This window comes from Rhea pennata, chromosome 16 (genome assembly GCF_028389875.1).
Source record: "Rhea pennata isolate bPtePen1 chromosome 16, bPtePen1.pri, whole genome shotgun sequence".
NCBI lineage: Eukaryota > Metazoa > Chordata > Aves > Rheiformes > Rheidae > Rhea > Rhea pennata.
In genome coordinates this window covers 7,204,523-7,223,783 of record NC_084678.1, presented here as the reverse complement: position 1 = coordinate 7,223,783, position 19,261 = coordinate 7,204,523, and the positions used below count along the sequence as shown (strand labels likewise).

At 59.0% G+C, this 19,261-nt stretch overlaps 2 protein-coding genes across 2 annotated transcripts; one reads left to right on the top strand and one right to left on the bottom strand.

Annotated features, from left to right (window-relative positions):
• The first annotated feature begins 830 nt into the window (after window positions 1–830).
• Window positions 831–3,298, top strand: SYS1 (SYS1 golgi trafficking protein). The gene is made up of 3 exons (XM_062589169.1): window positions 831–1,036; window positions 1,664–1,731; window positions 2,406–3,298. Exons 1-3 carry the CDS (start codon window positions 875–877, stop codon window positions 2,644–2,646), a joined length of 471 nt encoding a protein of 156 aa, XP_062445153.1. The 5' UTR covers window positions 831–874; the 3' UTR covers window positions 2,647–3,298.
• Window positions 3,299–7,995: 4,697 nt separating this feature from the next.
• On the bottom strand, window positions 7,996–11,646 carry LOC134147715 (neuritin-like). Its single transcript, XM_062589170.1, has 3 exons — window positions 11,576–11,646; window positions 11,047–11,194; window positions 7,996–8,221 (listed from the first exon to the last, which is right to left on the bottom strand). Exons 1-3 carry the CDS (start codon window positions 11,616–11,618, stop codon window positions 7,996–7,998), a joined length of 417 nt encoding a protein of 138 aa, XP_062445154.1. The 5' UTR covers window positions 11,619–11,646.
• Window positions 11,647–19,261: the final 7,615 nt, after the last annotated feature.

Below are 19,261 nucleotides of genomic sequence, written 5' to 3'. Positions count from 1 at the left end.
CACATGGAACTTCCCATACAGAGAAATGGAAAAAACGTCATAAGAGTGTCAGAGATCATAATCTGAGTTCCCATAGCCAGAAATATTCCACACCCACATGCCTGATGTCGTTCCACCGTCTCCCATAAATGCTGGTTTCCTCTCTTGTCCTTCTTCTTCTCTTGGCCTCCTTCCCTCTTTCCTTCGGAAGAGAGCTTTGTGGCAACTCTTTACTTCTTCTTCCATCTGCAGCAGCCTAGTATTCCTTCTCTCCTCTTCCCAGTTGAGGTTTTATCTCCAGAACTCTCATTTGTCCCTTGCAGCCTTGGAGACTTTAGCATTCAGCTAGTGACAGTTCGCATGGCTGAAGCCAAGCTGGCAAGGAGTCTTATTCAGGCCACTGAACAGAGCTTCAGCCCAAGCTGGATCACAGAGGGGGTACGGCAGAGCGAGGGCCTCTGGCACTCAGCCATTTCACGAGGTGTAAAGAAACCAGCACACTCCCACAGAGACTTTCTCCCCACCCCGAGCCCTAACCCGGAGCAGCCCCGTAACACAAGGGTGCTCCGAGGGCGTCACGGTGGTGCCCCGCGGCCTGAGGCTAACAACCTGAACAGGAAGAACTGGGCAACAGCCGCCTCGAGGCTCAGAACCTCCGGGGACCGGGCTGGAGAGACACGAAGGTCCCCGCGCAGCAGGCCCCGTTCGGCCCGGCCCCGCGTCCTCCGCACGGCGCGGCCGCCCGAGGCACGCAACACACCGAAACGCACCGGGCCGCCGCCGCGCCAGGGGGCGCCGCCGCGCCCCGCCGCGCCCCGCCCCCTGACGCCACTTCCGGCGCGGCGGCGGCGGCGCTCTAGGCGGCCGGCGGGGCGCGCTCGGCGGCCGGCGGGGCATGGCGGCGCAGTTCCGCAGCTACGTGTGGGACCCGGCGCTGATCGTGGCGCAGATGGTGCTGCTGCAGGCCGGCTACTACAGCTCCCTGGGGCTCTGGCTCGCCCTCCTCGGCGCCCTCGGCCGCACCGCGCCCTCCCTCCACCAGGTCTTCAGCGACGAGGTGAGGGGCGGCCGCGGCGGGGCCGGGCCGGGCCTGCCCCCCCCCGGGGACCCCCCTGTGGCGAGCGTCTCCCGTGCACAGCGCGGGGACCCCGCGGCGGTGCTTCCCGGGGCAGAGGCAGCCCTGCCTCCCTCCCTCCCTCCGTGGAGGTTCCCCTCTGGCGCAGACAGGCGTTTCCCCCAGGACAGAATGGGATCTGGTCGTATAGGCCGGCACGGAGACGGAGCCGCTGGCGCCCGTGAGCGGGTGGGACTGCCTCGGGTAGAGGGGGCCCTTCCCTGTCCAGCTGTCGCCCCCCAGTACACACACACACACACACGTATAGGTATACTCAGGCGCAAAGACAGACCCTCTTCTCATAGAAATAACCGTCGCCCCATATGGAGACAGACCCCTACTTGTATAGCTGGAGCTCTGGGATATAGAAACAGACCCGTCCTGTTTGCGTAGGTACCGTCAGGTATAGAGGCAGCCCCCCCCCCCCCCCCCCCCCCCCGCCCCGAAGGACTGCTGCAAGTGCTGATGGACTGTAAAGAAGCGCAGGGCTGCCCCAATGTGGCTGGGCCGTGGGATAGGCTTGACTTGCTGTGGTTTGTGCTGCTGCCTCTTACTGATGATGCTGTGTAGATTTTAGGCTTCTCGACCCCACCTGGGAGGCTCTCCATGATGGCTTTCGTCCTCAATGCACTCACCTGGTAAGTCAGCAGCTGCCTGGAGCTCTCTGTGTTCCTCTGTTTCTAACAGCTCCCATGTCTTGTATTTGATCTTTCTTAACATTAAAATTAACTAGAATGACATGATAAGTAGTAGCATGACCTAAAGTCATTTTCAAAACATCTCCTGAAAGCATTGCACCTGGTTTAGCCTCTCTACTGAGGTCAGATCATTTCTTGTCCCTCCTGCCTGGAGAGGAGGACAGTCAGGAATTGTTGACCCTGAAGGTGACTTTCTGCATCTTGTCTTAAGTCATTCACTGCCTCAGTTTCCCAGCTGGGAATGAGATCTACTTTTGAGAGATTTTACTGAAAGTTGGAAATAATAAATCTCAGCAAACACTGATCTGTAAACAGTAATGTAATCAACCTCTTCCAATGGGCAAAGATTACTAGGAGAGATAAGGCAGAGAGCCCAGCAGGAATTTTTAAACTAAAAAGCTCATATTTCCCTACCGTCATGTAATTAAAAAGCTGTAAGCCATTTAAATCTTGCTGCAGTGGCTGTGAGCAAGGTCAGAAGCTGCCTGTGCCTAGAACACTTAATAAATTTTAAAATAGCTAAATAATCAACACCTCCTGATAGCTGTTACTGTATCCCCTTTTCCATAGGCACTGAGCAGTTTGTTTGTTAACCTCTTGTCTTTATTTTGTAGTGCTTTGGGCTTGCTGTACTTTATCCGACGAGGAAAGCAGTGTCTGGATTTCACAGTCACAGTTCACTTCTTCCATCTTCTAGGCTGCTGGATTTACAACTCTCACTTTCCCACAACTCTCACGTGGTGGCTAGTGCACATCGTGTGCACAGCACTCATGGCCGTGATCGGAGAGTACCTCTGCATGAGGATAGAACTGAAAGAAATCCCATTGAATTCTGCTCCCAAATCCAATGTATAAACTTGCTCTGGCAAAAACAAGCTGCATTAAGTCATTGTTTCCAGCACAAGTGCATCTAATGCCTGAAAATCATCACTGAAGAAGCACAGCAGGTCTGTTTAGACTTTTTTAGACCTTGGTGACTGCATGAGTGTGAACATCTCTGCTGTCATCATCAGACAATGGGGCGAGGGGGAGCAGATGTTTATTTTATTAACACAAAGCATTTAATGTGACTGCATCGCAAATGCGCTCTTAACTCTTCGCTCATGACTGTTAAAAGCCAGGTAGCAAACCTTGATGCACGAGAAGCATCTGGAATTTAAGAAATGTGAGAGATCTTTGTTGCCAGGGCTGTGGTAATGCAGTGATCGGCTCTTCCTGCAGCAACTGGCACAATGAGCAGTGGGGCTGGGAGCTGCCGCTTCCAGTTTGTAAACTGTTTGTTCCTCAGTTGTGCTTTGGTTGGGAGGGGTGGGAGGAAAATCAAGGAACTGAATAGATGGAGGAGAAAGAAAATACTTGTACTTACCTGAATCACCAGCTGAGACCCTAAATAACCTATAATTGTAGGTTTGGTTTGGTTGCTGTTTTCATGTTTAATACATAGAGATGTCAGGCAGCAGTTTGCTGAAGAAACTTTTTGTAATAATAAAATATTATGTTGCTGTGAGTGTGTTACAATTCTCCTGAGAAGCTGAGCACTTCAAGAAATACCATCAATGTCTGTATCACAGCAATGGAGAAAGATACAGACAGAAGAACACGTGGCTGTAGGATATCTAGGGTACATAAAGTTTCCTACAGTAAATATTTCATAACTCTACTCTGAAATCAAGACAGAGTGCTATCTTGGGAAATCTGACAGCATGATTTTCACTTTGGGAAGAGTATCAGCAAACCAGGGTCTGTAACTGTCCAGTCCTAAGCTGGAAGTGTCTTGGGGAAGCCTTCAGGGTTTTACAGAACCACTTTGCTGTTCCCCCTGGCCTGAGTCTTCTGTCAGGCTTCAAAGTACAGTAACAGTTTTTGGTCTGGAAGAGGTTATATTTAATTATCTGAGACTGCTGTTTGTTCCTCAAAATCATAGCATAGTGCTCTTGCTTAGAGGCACTTAAAGGAAGCCTTGCCTGTCATCAGGTACAGACAGCAGCCTTACTGATGGAAGGACAAGACCAGACAGTTCTTCCAGATCCCACAGCCCAAGCAAGCGGACTCCCTTCCTGTGTAGTTTCCTCTGAGGGATGTCCAGTCTAAAGGGCAAAGTAAGCTTTAAGTACTGATTTTGTCCTATGCAGCATCTTGCTGCTGTAACTTTTTTCTTTGTATGTTAATATCTGTAAATGTTAATTTGCATAAATTACTTGCTAATTTAATTAAGAATTGGTGAGATTTGATGCAGTTGCTCTTTTGACCTTTGTTATTGCGGAAACTATATTTGAAATCCTGCTTTCTTTTTCAGAGACTGCAAATTCAGGCAGGGCAAAATCCTGATGTTTTTAACACTTAGCAAGTATACTGCAGAAAAGACAGGAATGCTGGTTTTATTTTTCAGGACAAACTCTTTACATTCTCCTGTGAGATTTCACTATGACCTCTTCCTGACAAAACCCCTTTAAGGGTAGTTGTAGTTCCTTTATGAGTACAACAGTCTCTTGAAAAAGGGAAGAGCTCTTGCAGGTTTTTCCGGGCAGGAGCCAAGCTTGTTGGATGGCCGCGCAGAGGTCGTTTCCTAGTGCTTTCCCTCTAACACTCCTGTACATCCAGCAGGAGAGTTCATCCCTCCTGTTCTGCCTCATTCAAAATCTGCTTCTTTCTCATATCTAAGGATACTCATGTTTCTTTCACACATATTCAGCTTAGTGTGTTTGGTCTTCCAGTAGGTGCCAGTATCTCCTTCCCTGAAAGGATGTTTACAGCTGGGATCTGTGTGCACAACAGAGGGCACGCTCTGCCTTGGGGCTGATAAACTCTGGCTTGGAATCAGTCGTATTTTAAGACTGTTCAAGGACTGTTTTGTTCTCTTCTGCTTTTTGATACTGTTATTGAGAAGAACCATGCCAGTTGCAGCACAGGGAGAATTGGCAGAATAATTCCAGGATTAATAATACCCCACAGTTTCTTTCAGTGTTACATCCTGTGTTCCTTAGGGGTGATCTTAAAGGGTGAAATAGAGGACTGATTACAGTGAATCAAGGGAGAAGAAAGCAAGCCACATTAGTCTCGTTTGTTAAAGGAGAACAAACATCCGATCCTGGAGTTGCCACAAGAGCATACTGGCGGCACAAGCAGCAATTAGAGTTGCTATCTTTGTTCCCATGTAAGAATGGGGATTGAAAAAAAAAAAGAAAAATATTTGAACAGAGAAATATTTACCCCCTTACCTTCTGGATGCACAGGATACACTGACTGCTTCAGCGGCCGCCCTTGCCAGGGGGATGCGTGTGAAGTTCAGCTTCGGCTTTGTATCTGTAGAAATCCAGGTAGAACAAGGCCACAAGAAGCATCTGTGACAAATCTGAATTTAACACTGAGGCTGTGGGATATCTAACAAGCTGCATTGTATTAGCATGAAATGTACTCTAAGATTAGAAACTATTAAAGTCTGCTGACTTTGCCTTTGAAGGCTGAATCTGTACACTGCTTTTTAAGGAGTCTACTATAGTTGTCCTAATCACAAGGAAAGTTCTGCTAGAAATCAAATACTGAGTCAGGAGCCTCTGAAACTCACCGCTTTTGTAATGAGACCCAGTTTTCACTTGCATGCATTCAGTCAGATTTCAGCAGCACCATTAGCTTTAGAAACTGCTGCCTCTCCATACCTGAACAGTGGCAGATGGTCTGTTTCTTAATGAAGCTTCTTTTTTTTTCCTGTGCAGTAGAGTCAAGAGATTTGCTTCAAGGAAGATTTTTCCCAACACCTGCTCTTCCTAGAGGCAGTGGTAGCATCAGCTAACCTTTTTCATCCAAAGTTTTGCAGAAAGGCTTCTCAGGGATCTCTGGTTGCTGAGATCTTACACTCCTTCCCCAAAGCCATTTCAAAGTATAAGATTTTAACAGAGAGGAAGACAACAAATCCAAAGCCAAGCTAAGAAAGGCAAGTTTGGGGGGACTTGTCCTTGTTTGTTTTTCTAAAGGCATTAGAGACCTATTAAACAAAGAACAGTTGCAGGATTTGGATACAAAAGAATCCAGCCTTGGCTGTGTGTGATACCCACCTACTTCAGCTTTCCCCAGCTACAGGTCACAGGCAGCAGCTGAGATAACAAGGGAGGGAGGAACAAGATCAGGCGACATTGCTGTGCATCACCATCAAATCACTCTGTTGTTGGAGCAGGATAGGAAGAAATACCAAAACAGCCGAGCGGTTCGGTCCAGGTTCTACGGGGATCTGAGTAACCCTTTTTCTCCACCGCTTATCACCAGGCTTTGTGCCAGAGATGCTGAGAACGTAGGTAACACTGTCAGTTGTAGAAAGCTCGGGCGCCTTGCGTCGGGGTGAAGTGCCATCTGACCACCAGCTGCTCCTGACTTTTTCATACTTCTTGAGCATGCCTCAATTCATTCCTTCCCTCCTGCCATTGCAGGAGTTGAGGGTAAGCAATAGGGAAGTTAAGAGGAAAAGCATCAGAATGCCCAAGGAGAGGAACGTGATCATTGTTGAAAAGACACCAACAGCACTGTTTTGCTACAGGAGAAGCTGTCCTACCCGCCTGTAATGCATCCAGTGATATCTCTGGTTTGGTGACACCATTTCAGACCCTCACAGTCAACTCACTGCTGATTGCATCTAGTGCTGTGCCCAGTCCCCACGTAGACAGAGCTCACCCCCCCCCCCCAACACAAGGTCCTACTTCATCATTTCTCAGGACCACAAAAAGAAAACGTGAGCTTACAAGGGCCTGCGTGACTCTGCTGCGTGTTGCTGTGAGCTGCTGTTTCCCTCTGCTAAAAACAAGGCTAATAAACAGCCATACAATCTGCAACATTGGCCAGCGCTGTGTGCCAGATTTAGGAAAGTCAGATTGGAAGCATCTGTTCTTCCTGTTTCTTCTGTGTTTTTTTTTCTTCATTTTCTGAAACACTACATTAGTTAAACATGGAAATTGCAGATCTGATCTGCACAGCCTTGTCCCGTAAGCAGAACATAGAATTCACTGCCACATCCAACCACAGAGCCCTAATTTATAGCATAATGAAAAAAACAGCTCCTTCCCCATCTGAGAGTTACAACACCTAACTGGGAACAGACTGGAAGTGGTACAACTCCACAGCAGGACACACTGTACTTCTCTCCACTCGAGACCCTCGCAGGAGCAGGTTACGGGCCCAGGCGGGTTCTGCTTGGCTCCCATGGGCCTGCTCAGTAAGGCAGGGTATAGGGGTTCATTAACACCCTTTAAGCAACTGCCTTGGACTGCCCAACGATACTATTGATTTTTTTCTGGTGTACCCAGAAATCACTTGCAAGTATCTCTTTTGCTAATATTTTTATGCTTGTGCTGAAGCTGTAAAACCAACGATGCGCCGAGCTGCAAAGGAAGACACGAGGAGCCGGTGCTATCAATCAAGAAGCAGGACAAATTATTTCTACCTTGACAGATGTAGGCTCTACAACAAGTTTTAATACTCTGGAATTACACACCATCACCCACAGAGGTGCTTACAGGTATCTCAGGGAAAAGCTTTAAAGCAAAAAAGTTACTGTAAATCCTTGGTTTTTTGTGCTAGCTTGACACTGCCTCTCTCCCCCAATATTGGTCTTCTGTTTCCTTAGGAAAGGGGTTTACACACAACACGAGTTACTCAGGAATCCAGGTGGATGCAAGAGAAGGCAGCATGCACCTATGACTATTCCTCGGGGGGGGGGGGGGGGGGGGGGGTTCACCACATCCTCGAAGAAAAAAGGCCTGTACCCAGCCGGCTGGGGCTCCTCTCTGCCTCTCTCAGGACGCACATCTTCCCTTGCGCCTCACAAGCATCAGTGGTAGAAACTCTCGTCTGGTTTTTAGTGCCCGAATCAAAGACCTGGAGACTCGATCTGGTGGAAACAGACAGCTAAATAAAGAAACTCCCGTCCAGTGTGCGAAGGAGTCCAGCGTTCAGGCCTGCTTTCCACCCCCCCCCCCCAAATCTTCTGCCTCACATTTACAGCCCCCAAGTTTTCCCGAGCTGCGCCTTGAGGCGGAAGGGGACAGCACGCTCCCAAGTTACGGAGAGACAGCAAAACCCGGGAGATCCTGCCGAGCTCTCCCGAGCTGCACGGGGCTCCGCACGCCGCCTTCCTCAGAGGTTCGGAGGCGCGAACGTCCGAGCCGAAAGACGGCGTGCCGCCGCCGCCGCTCGGCTGCGGTACTTGCAGAGCTGCTGTTACAAGTTCAGCCAAGCGACCATGAGAGGGATCCCGAGGACGGAGACGTTCGGAACGCGCGGCCGGGCAAAGCTCCGGGCTCGGCCGGGGCTGCAGAGCTCAAACAGGCTCCCTGGAAATTTGAGCTTTCGAGACTCCCGTTTCAGCACCTCCCAGGCGGCCGCTGCTTCCTGCTGGCACTCCCAGAGCGCTGCCAGGGCGCACGCGTGAAACTCGTCCCAGTACCTGCAGCCGGGAGAGACGTGGCACCCCTTAGTCCGCTCGCAGCGCAGCGCCGCGCCAACCCCGACCCCGATGTCGTGCACAGGGCGCCCGGCCCTCGCCCACCGCCCGGCGCCCCGAGCGGGAACCGCGCGAGGAAGCCGGTCCCGCAGCCCCTGGCTGGGTTTTCTCCCTCCCCGCTCGCCTGGCACTCGTCCCCTCTGCCGTCTCCTGGAGGGTCTTGGCTAAAACCCCAAACCTTAAAACACACTGAAATGATTTGACAGGGTTTATTGTTATTATTATTATTTTCAGGGAGTCAATAAAATCTACTATTTTTCACCAAGAAGTGTATCCCTTCAGTACTCAGGCCTCTGAGCATCTAAAACAGGCCGGGAACAAAAGCTCAGCACCTCCATCGAGCCGAGTCAAGGGCGAAACACGAGCCCAAAGCAAGGAGAAGGACACCGGCTCCTGCAAACTCTCGCAGTTTTGTGACCAAGGTGCCCGCAGAGGCCTGGGGGGTTATTCTGCGTGTTCTCGATAGCCAAGCCTCCGTCCATCTGCTGGGTGTCACCCGGCCCGAGCAGAAGCAGTCAAGTAGAAGCAGGCTCTTAGGGAGCACATGAAGCAACGACTGGATAAGGCACCTGCATGGCCCCGCAGGGCCGAATTCGCAGGTGAGGTCTCTCGTATTCGGTAGGTAAAAACCTACCAAATAAAACAGCGAGAGCCTAAGCACCTTGGAGAGCAAAGGCCGTGGCCCGTCCTCTCCTCCGGAGCAGCTTGTTTCTGCCCAAGCGCCCCGTGCTGGACCACACACCCTCGTCCAGCAGCACTTCCCTGATTTAGTTTCCCCACCGGGGCTCACGTCGGGTCACCAGCTGTGAGCGGGTTTGTTAATCAGAGGCACTGGGGCTGAACAAATGTCCTGAGATAATGAGAAAAGCTGGTGCCAACCGAGGCAGCCCCCGTGCATGCTCCAGAGCTGCTCAGCAGGCAGAAGCGTCTCTGCCAGGCGAGGGTTAAAGCCGGCCGTGTGTCCCGGTGGAGGCTGGTTTGGGAAGGTGGTGGGAGGGGGTAACAGCTCCAAGCCCCAGTGCTGCTTTCAGCTGCGTGGATGGTGATTCCCAAGGCATTTCGCCCTCCGCAGCCTCCATCTGTTCAGCCAGACGGGCTCCCATCAGACGGCCTGTCAAGGGCAGCTCCGGGGAAAATCCCGCACACGGAGCCAGATGAAGCAACGCTGCCGTTTCACGGTGGGCTCCCGCGCGAGGCCATGGCTATCCCCATCCCCACGCGTGCTGCTGAGCTGCGCTCCCGGCGCAGGCAGCATCCGCAGCGGAGGAGGTTAACAGTTAAAGGCCAACAATTCAGAAATATTTCCTGGCAGGAAACTGGGACATCAGCACCTTTTTCCTCCAGCCGCAGAGAGCTTTGCACAGGCGCAAGTTCCCTGGCGCCAGGAGCCAACCGGCCCCAGCAGCGCCCGCAGCCCCCGGCGAGAGCAGGCCGGGGAGGACCCCTCGCTCCCCACGGCTCTTTCAGTGCCTGCAGAAAACCCAGTGCTACGTGTTTCATTTGACCTGGGGCTGCGGGATGCAGCAGGACGGAGTCACCCCTGCAGCGGTCAAGCAAGGCGTGCGCCGGATTGCGCGCTCACCTGCTTCCTGACGGCGAGCGGCCGCGCGTCCAAAAACACACCCCCGGCAGCCCAAATCAGAGCAGCCCCGCAGGAAGGCATCCGCGGTGCAAGGGTAAAACACCCCTTCCGACAGCGCCGTTCCCATTTCTACCGCGTTTCTCTGCAGTCCGGAGAGGCTTTTCACCCTGAGCTGGTTTGTCCCATGGAGAAGGGGGAAGCGAGTGCACCCTGCTTCCCTCAGCCCATTTTATGGCAGGGAAATGGCAAAATATGAACAAACAAAAATCACAGTTTTGCTGAAGTTTTTTCATGTCTGGCAGAAGGAAAGCGAGGTGTTTTGGCCGGGGTGGGTGGGACCGTGGGGACTCCGGCTTGGCTGTCATCTCAGGGGCCACAGAACCGGCTCTGTGGTCCAGTTTGCTCAGCCCCACCCGCCAACTGCGATGCAGGGCTGGATCTGGCCCCAACAGATGCCGATTTGCAGCACTGCCACCGCTGAGCAGGTCCCAGCACCTTCACCCCCCACGGCAGGATGGCACCTTCCTTCTCCCAGCTGGCCGGGGTGGCTTTCATCAGTCTGGAAAGTCTCACCCCAGGGCGTTTAGCCCTCCCCCTTGAGCTGGTGGGCTTACATCTTCCCAGGCAACTTGGTTTTCCCCCCTAACTGCTGCCTGCATTTCCTTACGCCTCTGCTGGCCTTTTCACTCCCCGCAACTCATTGCTGCGGACGCTCAGAGCTGTCAGCCACCTCCATTTATCTCAGCAAACTTTTAATTTTGTCCCTCTATCAGCCCTTCCGTCGCCACCACCCCTGCTGCTTATTTGCTTTTTTAATCAGACCTTTCCTCAGACACAGCTTGCCACTGCCCCCGGTCATCTATTTTTCCTTTAACCTCTGTCGCCGCTTTGGTTCGGATGTGGTCGGTGTCCCCCAGCCCCAACGCTCCCCTGCTGCCATCTCGGGGCGCCTGCTACAACCCCGGAGCGCCGAGGGGCCAACGCAAGCCTGAGCCAAGGCGGGATCAGTAGGAGGGAGCTCGTGTTCAGGCTGCCACATTAACCAGGGACAGGTGGTAACCAAACCACCCTGTCTCATGTCCAACTGCAACTCCACGAGGGACAGGGGCTCCCCTCTCTGCAAAGGGCCCCCGTCCCGCCGGGGGACCGGCCCCGCGGGCAGGACGTGCGCGGGGGCCGCACTCACCCGCAGACTCGGCGCAATCCCTGCAGCTCGACGCCGTCCGCCTCCTCGTACGTGGCCATGTTGTCCCCCAGCTTTAAGACGCAGTCGGAGAAGCCTTGGTAAACGTTCCTGCACGTCGTGCCCGAAGCCAGCAGCCCAGCCAGGTGCCCTGCTGGCCGCCGAGGAGGTGGGGGTCAGCACAGAAACCGCTGCGGGTGGGCGCCCCAAAGCCTAGTCCAGGTAGTTTCTCTTCAGTCTGGATGTGCCAGATCCCACCTCAAACTTGAGTGTGAGCACCCCAAACCCCAGCCAGGACAGCGCACCTCCAGCCTGGGCACCCCAACCCCAGCCCGGGCAGTGCCCCTCGGCCCAGGCGCCCCAAACCCCGGCCCTGGCAGCCGCCCACCAGCCAATCCCCCCCAAAGCGCAGCCCAGGGGGTGTCCCCCAGCCCGGGCACCCCAAAGCCTACTCCACATCGTGTCCCTCCAGCCTGGGCACCCTGCACCCCTGCCCAGGCACCCAAACCCGCGCCCGGAGGGTGCACCTCACCCAGGGCGAGGAGCAGCGCGGCCGCGCCCCACCGCTGCCCCATCGTGGCGGCGGCGCCTCCGCCCGGCGCCGGCCCCGATGCCCCCATGCCCGGCGGCGCGGCGCGGCACGGCACGGCACGGCGCTCCGCTCCGCTCGCGCCCGGCACGGCACGGCACAGCACAGCCCGCCTCCACGGGGAGGGCCCCAGCCCCGGCAGCTGCTAATTAGCGGGCTTGGCCACGACTAATTAATTAGGGAGCTTGGCCGCGGCTAACGAGCGCCCCGAGCACCGGGGGAAAAGCTCCGCGCAGCGCCGCCGCAGCCCGGGCACCTCTGCCAGCAGCCGCGGCTCCCTGCACCCCATTGCACCCCTCTGCCAGCACCCGCGGCTCCCTGCACCCATGGACCCCGTTGTACCCCTTTGCCAGCACCCGTGGCTCCCTGCACCCCATCGCACCCCTCCACCAGCACCCGTGGCTCCCTGCACCCCACAGATCTCTTTCCACCCCTCTGACAGCTCCCGCAGCTCCCTCCACCCATGGACCCTCTTGCACCCCTCTGCCAGCACTCATGACTCCCTGCACCTATGGACCCCATTGCACCTCTCCACCAGCACCCATAGCTCCCCAGCCCCATGCCCTGCATCTGCCAGATCCCTGTGCACCTCTCCACCAGCACCTGTGGCTTCCTGCTCCCTGCCTCCGCAGACACCATCATGCCGCTCTGCCAGCTTCCCCAGGACCCATGGGTCCCCCAGCACCCACAGGCCTGGAGAAAGGCTGTCCATGAGCAGCGGGGCTGGCAGAGCTTCAAGGTTTTGTCCCCACATCCTGCAGGGGGGACCCTAGGGCTTCACCCCATCTCCTGGGGCATCTCTTCTGCCCCATCTTCCTGTGGCCTCCAGCTCTGCTGTATCTAATGCTGGGCTAGAAACTGGACCCCAGCCACGAGCCCTATAAAACCTGCCACCTCAGGCAAGCGAGCTAGCAGTGCCAGCCACCTCCAGCCCAGCGTTGTCCCTGTCCCACGCCCCCCCGTGAGTTATCAGGGCTGCCGATCACCATCCTGCCCTAGTGCAGACGTAGCGAGGCACTGCGTACCCCCCAGCCCTGGACCCCCCAGCCCTGGAAGCTGCTGCAGCACAAATCCCTCATTGCTGTGATGACGAGAGTCTCTGGTGACACCAAGGCATCATCGTGGGGGCACCCACTGCGCTGGCACCCCGCAGCTGTGGAGGGGGGGGCAGGAACCAGGGCGGTGGAGGGCCCGGTGGGCGCAGGGCTGCGCGTGGGGCAGGTGTCCTCAAGTGTCCCCTGAGGGGGGAGGGTGGCTGTGCGGATCTGGCACTGGGGAAACCCTGGCATACCAGTACAGTTAAATCTCACATCTCTTTCCCTGGAAAAAAACTTGCTTCTTTTCTCTCTTCCAACTTTCTTAGGGAAAAAAAAAAAAAAAAAAAAAAAAAAAAAAAAAACTCTGGCTATGAGTTGCTGGTGTGACACAGAAGTTCTGTTTCCTTCCTAGAGGAAGGCTCGCTCCAAACTTTGGGAGAGGCCGTGGGAAGGGCAGGCCTGAGTGGGGGCCGCGAGCAGGCGATGCCGGTGTCTCCGCACGCCCCACGGCCACGGCCCGCCTGTCCCTTCCCACCGTTCCCGCGTTCGTGGAGCCCGTCCGTCCCACCGCCCCCGACGGCGCGGTCCGAGTGCCATCTGCTGGCCTGGCCTGGCCTGGCCTGGGCGGGCTGCGCGGCGCCCCCGAAAGCCCCCGCCGGGCCCGAGGCGCCCCCGCCGTCGCAGCCCGCCCCGCGGCCACCGGAGCCCGGCTCAAGGACCGCTTTGGGATCGTTCCCCGTCGTGACGCTGTATTTCCCGCATTTCTGGCTTCCAGAGCTCTCCCCCAGTCCAGGTGTTGCTCCCGGGGCCTGCAATGCTCCGTCCCGGAGATCCGGGGCTCAGAACGACCTACCTCTGTGCAGCGGTGCTGCGCTTCTCGCTCACTGGAAAACCAACACGTAATGTTAAACACAGTCCTACCCATGGGCAGCTTCAAAGCCTTAAATGGTATCACCTGCAGCTACAAAACCTCCTCCCCTGATGGAGGCAGCAACAATTTCCATTGCTGTCGTGTCCTTCGGGGGATTTCACGGTGTTTTGCATCTCTACAGCCTGGTCCTGGCTTCGTGTCCAAAGAGCCACTTCTCTTTCCCCGGCGGGAGAGGGAGCCGGGTTCTCGGCTGCTTTGGTGGCACCACCTTAGGGGCTGCTCCTGGCTCCTGTTGCAGTTCAGTCTGGTGATACCATTACTGCTGATGCCAGCAGTCGTTGCGGCAGCCCCGCAGCCCTGCTGGGGAGCAGTGCCGGCCCGCTTTAGCGGGGAGATGGGGGTGGTTTTCCCTTCCTTTCCAGGCTGGTGAGCTAGAGCTAGCGGGCGTTTTATCCACGAGGCTCCCTGCTCCGCAGAAAACGACCCTCTGTGGCGGCAGGTCCTAAAAACGACCTTCTTCAGGCTCAGGGTTTAGAAGACATCGTACGGGCTGAACCCTGGTGGAGCTCGGTTCCCCAGGACGGGACAGGGTCCGGCTTGGCCTTGCCTGCTGCCGGGTCACGTGCTGGTTCAAAGAGGAGAGTCTGGGCGCTCTCTGCACGGCTGGGGCAACCGCTGCAGAACCCCCCCCCGCCCCGCCGTCTCCATCCCCCTGAACCCAGTACAGGTGGAAACCATAAACCTGCAAACACCGCGTTTGCCCAAACCGCTCCCAACGCCGCCAGGAAGAGGAGAGGGGTTTTGTGTCTGGAAGACCCCAGCTATTCCCTTTATTTGCAGAACGACGGCGCAGCGCGGCGCCCCGCGGGTCTCGCTCCTGGAAGCTCCGCTCCGCCGAGCCGCACACCGCCGAGAGCCTGCAAGGCAAGCGGGCGCGCGGCCGTTTCCCGGGGCAGCGGGGGCTCGCGGGGTGGGTGCGGGCTGCCGGGCCGCGCAGGCGCAGCGGGCGGCCCGGCGGGCGACGGCCCGGCCGCGGCGCGGGGTCAGAGCCACGGCAATCCTAATGGGGAGCGCGGCGCTCTGCCGGCCGTGCCAAGCCCCCTCCCCCCCTGCCCCAGGCCCGGGGGAACCAGGGTCTCCCGGCCCGAAGCGATCCCACCCGGCCCAGAGAAACCCCTCCGCCCGCGGCAGGCGCGAGCCCCGCGGAGCGGCCGTGCCCCGGGGGCTCCCACTCACGCTCACTGCGGGTAGCGGAGGGCGAGCGCGTGCTCCAGGCTGTCGCTGCAGGAGCGGGTGCAGCAGGGCTTCACCCAGCGCTGGGCCGACGGCCGGCAGAGCACTTTGGGGGCCGGCACGTGCACCCGCTGCGGCAGGGCCTCCAGCAAGCCCCACTCGTCCTCGTGATGGGCCGGCTCCATCACGACATCGGCGCCGCGGTCGGCGTCTCCGACGGGGCTGCCGGCGGCGTGCTCCTGGGGCTCCTCCGGCTCCGGCGGCGCCGTGCCGTCCCTACGCCCCCGGGAAGAAGCGTGCCGTCGGCTGCTTGGGCCGCGCAGCAGGGCCCCGGGAGCGAGCCGCCGCCGCGGGGCGAGCGGGCGCAGGGGGGACGCTCCCGGCCCCGCGCGGACCCTCGCGGCGCCCCGGCCTCACCCGGCGGTGGCGGGCTGCAGGCAGGGCGGCTTCGGCGCCGTGACCGCCCTCCAGCAGCGGACGGCCAGCGCGTGGAGCCGGGCGATCCGGCGGTTGGTGCGCTTCAGCAGCTTGAGGAGCGACAGCTCCCGCAGGATCTGCGGGGCGGAGAGGGCAGGAGAGGGGTGGCCGCGCGCCGCCGGGCGCGAGCCGTGCGCGGAGCCGTGGGCGCCCGCCCGCCCGCCCGCCGCCGCGGCCCTTACTCTGCACACGCGGCTCTTCTCCTGCTCCGCGCTGCCCGGCGCCTCGGCTCCCACGTCGCCGGCCTGGGAAGGGGCAGACGGGGTCGGTGAGGGGTGTGGGGCTCCCGGCCCGCCGGCCCAGGCGGACGCCTAAGGGCTGAGCAACCCCGCCGGGACGCCCACCCGCCCGCCCGGGGCATCACGGGGGCCGGGGCGCTGGGCCCCGCCGGGTGCTACCTCCTGGGGGGCACCCGGCTTCTTCTGGGAGGGCTTCATAGCCCGGCCGGGAGGGCTGCGCGGGGCGGCGGGCGGCTTGGGGCGCCGGTGCGGCCGCAGGGATGGGGACAGGGACGGGGATGGCTCGGGAGGCGCCGGGCTGTGACCTCAGCGCTCTGTGAGGCGAGAGCGCCGTTCTCAGCCGGGCCGGGGCCCGCGGCCGGCGGCGCCCACGCCGCCCCAGCGACGCTCGCAGAGGGGCTTCCCGGCCCGAACAGCGCGCACCGCCAGCGCGTCCCGCCCGCGGCGCCCGGATTAGCGCGGGCAGCACGGCGCCCAGCCACCTCCAACCCCAAAACGCGGACGGAGAACGCGCCTTGGACGCCCGGGGTTGGCGGAGGCTGCTCCGGCTCCGCTCCCGCTCTGCCGGCCGGGAGAGCAGAGCCCACCGCGGGCTGCGGCGCTGGGGCGGCCCGACGCCGGGCGCCCGCTGCTGCCCCTGCCCCCCGAGCCTGCAGCAGGCACCCGCCGGCTTGGGCGTACCAGCCCTCTGGGGCCAGCTCCGGCAGATTTCTGTCAAAGCCAGCTAACTTTTAAAGCTGACGTGGGGGGAAATAAATGCACGTATCCTGGAGAAACGAGTGCTGCCGCGTGGCAGGGCTCTGCGTGCCCACGTGAGCCCGTGGGACTTCCCGGAGTGGGGAGCAGAGTGGCAGTGCCAGGGCAGTGGGCGCCGTGCTGGGGGTGCCGTGGGTGTGCTTCCTCCACCGGAGCAGGGGACAGGAGGTGAAGGATGTGTGGGGAGGTGGAAACTGCGGCTGCAGTTTGGAGAAACAGATGAACAGTTCGGCATTAGCGTCCCGCAACAGCCGCTTCTGCCGCCCTCCCGTGGGGCGCTGCCTCCTCCTCCTCCTCCTCCTCCTCCTCTGCAGCCCCCCGCAGCAGCGTGTTGTGGGGCTCGGGGTGCCCCGGCTGCTCTAGACCCCTTGCTTCCCTCCGTGGACCGTGCACCCCCCAGGCTGCTCCGCACGCCGGCCCTGGGTCGCTCCTGGCCGCGGAGGCTCGCGCCAGCCCTGCTGCCCTCTGCCCTCCTGGAGAGGGACCCGGGCACCCCAGTTTGCCTCCTCCGCTCCCCGCTCGCAGGACGCCCGGGCACAGAGGCCCCCCACTCCCTGCGGGCTCGCGGCACTGCTTGCTTTGGGCTGCTTCTGCCCGGCTCGGGGCCGGTTTGACCCTGAGTCTCCGGTCCCTGCTGCCTCCTGGTGCTCCTGCCCAACCCAGGTGTGGGTCAGGCCTGCCCCAGCCCTCAGGAGGGTTTTTTTTGCCCCCCACTTCCTCTCCCCACATTCAGCACCAGAGCCCTAGACGCTGCAGATGGGGACAGGAGCCCAGCCTGGCTCCAGTCCCCTCCTGCCCCAGAGATGGGCTCTAGCCCTGGCGCAGCACCTCGTCCCAACAGCACCCTCGGGCCCCCAGGGCCGGCAGGCTGCAAGCGCAGGGACCAGCACCCCTGGGGAGGCTGGGCCTCGTGTGCCCCTCTCCCAGCTGCAGGAAAGTGGTGCGGACCCTACCCTGGCAGGACGGCAGAGCCTACGCGCCCGGCGTGGGCACCCCCAGCCCGCGCGACCCTCTGCCTGCTGCTCTCCTAGATGCTCTTGCTCTCCGAGCCGGACAGGGGAAGCAGCGGTGCCGGGACCGGCTGGGCGACCCCACGAGACGCTGCAGGAAACGGGGCGGCTCGACGGCAGCCAAAGCAAACCCTGTGCTGCAGGACGGCTCCAGCTGCCCCCGAAGAAACGGGAGGCAGCTGAGAGGAAAGCCGTGCCGGCCGCCGTGCCCCGTGCCCCGTGCCCTGTGCCCCGGCCGTGGCGGGGGCTGCCAGGCGCTGCCGCGGGGGCCCAGCACAGCCCCGCTCGCGCCCGGCCGGGGGCTGCAGCCCGCAGCCCACACTCGGCGGGAGCCTCGCAAGACTCCGCGTGCGGACGCCTGGCTCTGAGGCTGGCGGCACATTGCTCCCCTGCAACTTGTTGCCTCATTTACTGGGAAGGACACCTTTGTCCATGGTGAAAAGCCCATTTTTTTCTCTTTACTCCACAATTTACTGAACAAATCAAGCTGTGTCTCACTTCCAGCCCCCTCTGCGCGTTGCTTGTAAAGCATAAGAGCTATTTTCACCGCTGAATGATTCACCTGCCTGGCACCAGTTTGCCTTTTGCTTCGCAGCTGCCTCCTTCCCAGTGCCACGGTCCCCTCCGGCCCCGTGGCACCCTGACTCACCCCGTCCTCTGCAAACCTGTAACAGGGGGGAGCAACCTGAGCGGAAGAGCAGGAGGAACCGGTCTCGGCACATTTTTTCCCAGTGACGGCCACACATCAATGCTGGCTGCCCCAGGGCTGGTCCCTGAGTGGTGGACAGGAGGAGACGCGTCACTCCCACCTGGACCTGTGGCCCGGATCTCCAGGGATGCCTCCCACGGACCTGGGCATTTGTGGGTAAGGCGAGTGCTGTTGACACAGGGTAACGCCACGAGCCCTCACGGGAGGCACAAGTGCGTCAGGGATGCTGCCGCAGGCAGGGGCAGACCCTGCAGGCATCTCTCGAGGTTTGTTTCTAAGGCTCCTTACCAGGCATGGAGACTCTGTCCCGGCTTCAGTGTCACCCTTGTCCCCACTCCCCTTTTGCCCAGGGACTGGCATGCTTGGCCATGAGCAAAAAATCACTAAGTGGAGCTGGCTTTGCCTGTGTTCGTTTAATTGGAATAAAATGGTTGCCCCGCTGAGCAGCACGGCTCGTGCCAAGGATGAGTCAGTCTCCGGGCTGATGATTTCACCGCTTTCCCAGCCCCAGGCTCCCCCTGCCAGCAGCAGGATGGCGGACAGGCAGCGGCAGGGTGCCCGTGCGGGGTGTCACCACCCGCACGCTGCGTCCCCGGCGCAGGGACTCGGGCACCGTGCGCTCTAGCGGACTCGGTGGCCTCCTGCAAGCTTTAGCGTGCAGAAACCATCCCAAAGCCTCGCATTAGTAAGCAATGCCAATCGACACAGACATCTCACATAGCAAAGACCTGAGCTAATTCCCTGGTCCTGCCTCTCGCCTCCCCGCCGGCGGCGCAGGGCAGGGGGTCAGGAAGGGCGGCAGAGGACGGCTGACGCTGGAGAAAGCAGCTCAGACACTGTGCCAGACCACAGGGAGCTGTGAGCAGAGCCAGCGCCGGCAGGGACCCAGCAGAGGCTGCAGAGATTCGTCCCCACGGCTCCTTAGGGACAGAGCTGAACATCCCCCCCCCCCCCCCCCCCCGTCCTCCTATACCGCCCTGGGACCCCCCAGCCCTACAGGATCGCAGGCTCAGGTGGAAACCATCCAGCAGGACACAGCGCTTTGGGGATATTGATAAACATTCACGTGGACGAAGCTAAGCCCTCATAACCGGTATCATCTGTGTGAGCTGAAGCCAGCAGCTATGTGCAAGTGCACAGGGTGTGCGCAACAGGTCCCCGGTGCAAACTGGCTTTCCGCAGCAGGAGTACCCGGGAGGCAAGGGGGGACCGCAAAGCAACCGTAGCCAAAACAGAGCTGGGATACAAACAACACCCAGTATCTTCAGTGAGCCAGACAGTGAGATAAACACGCTGA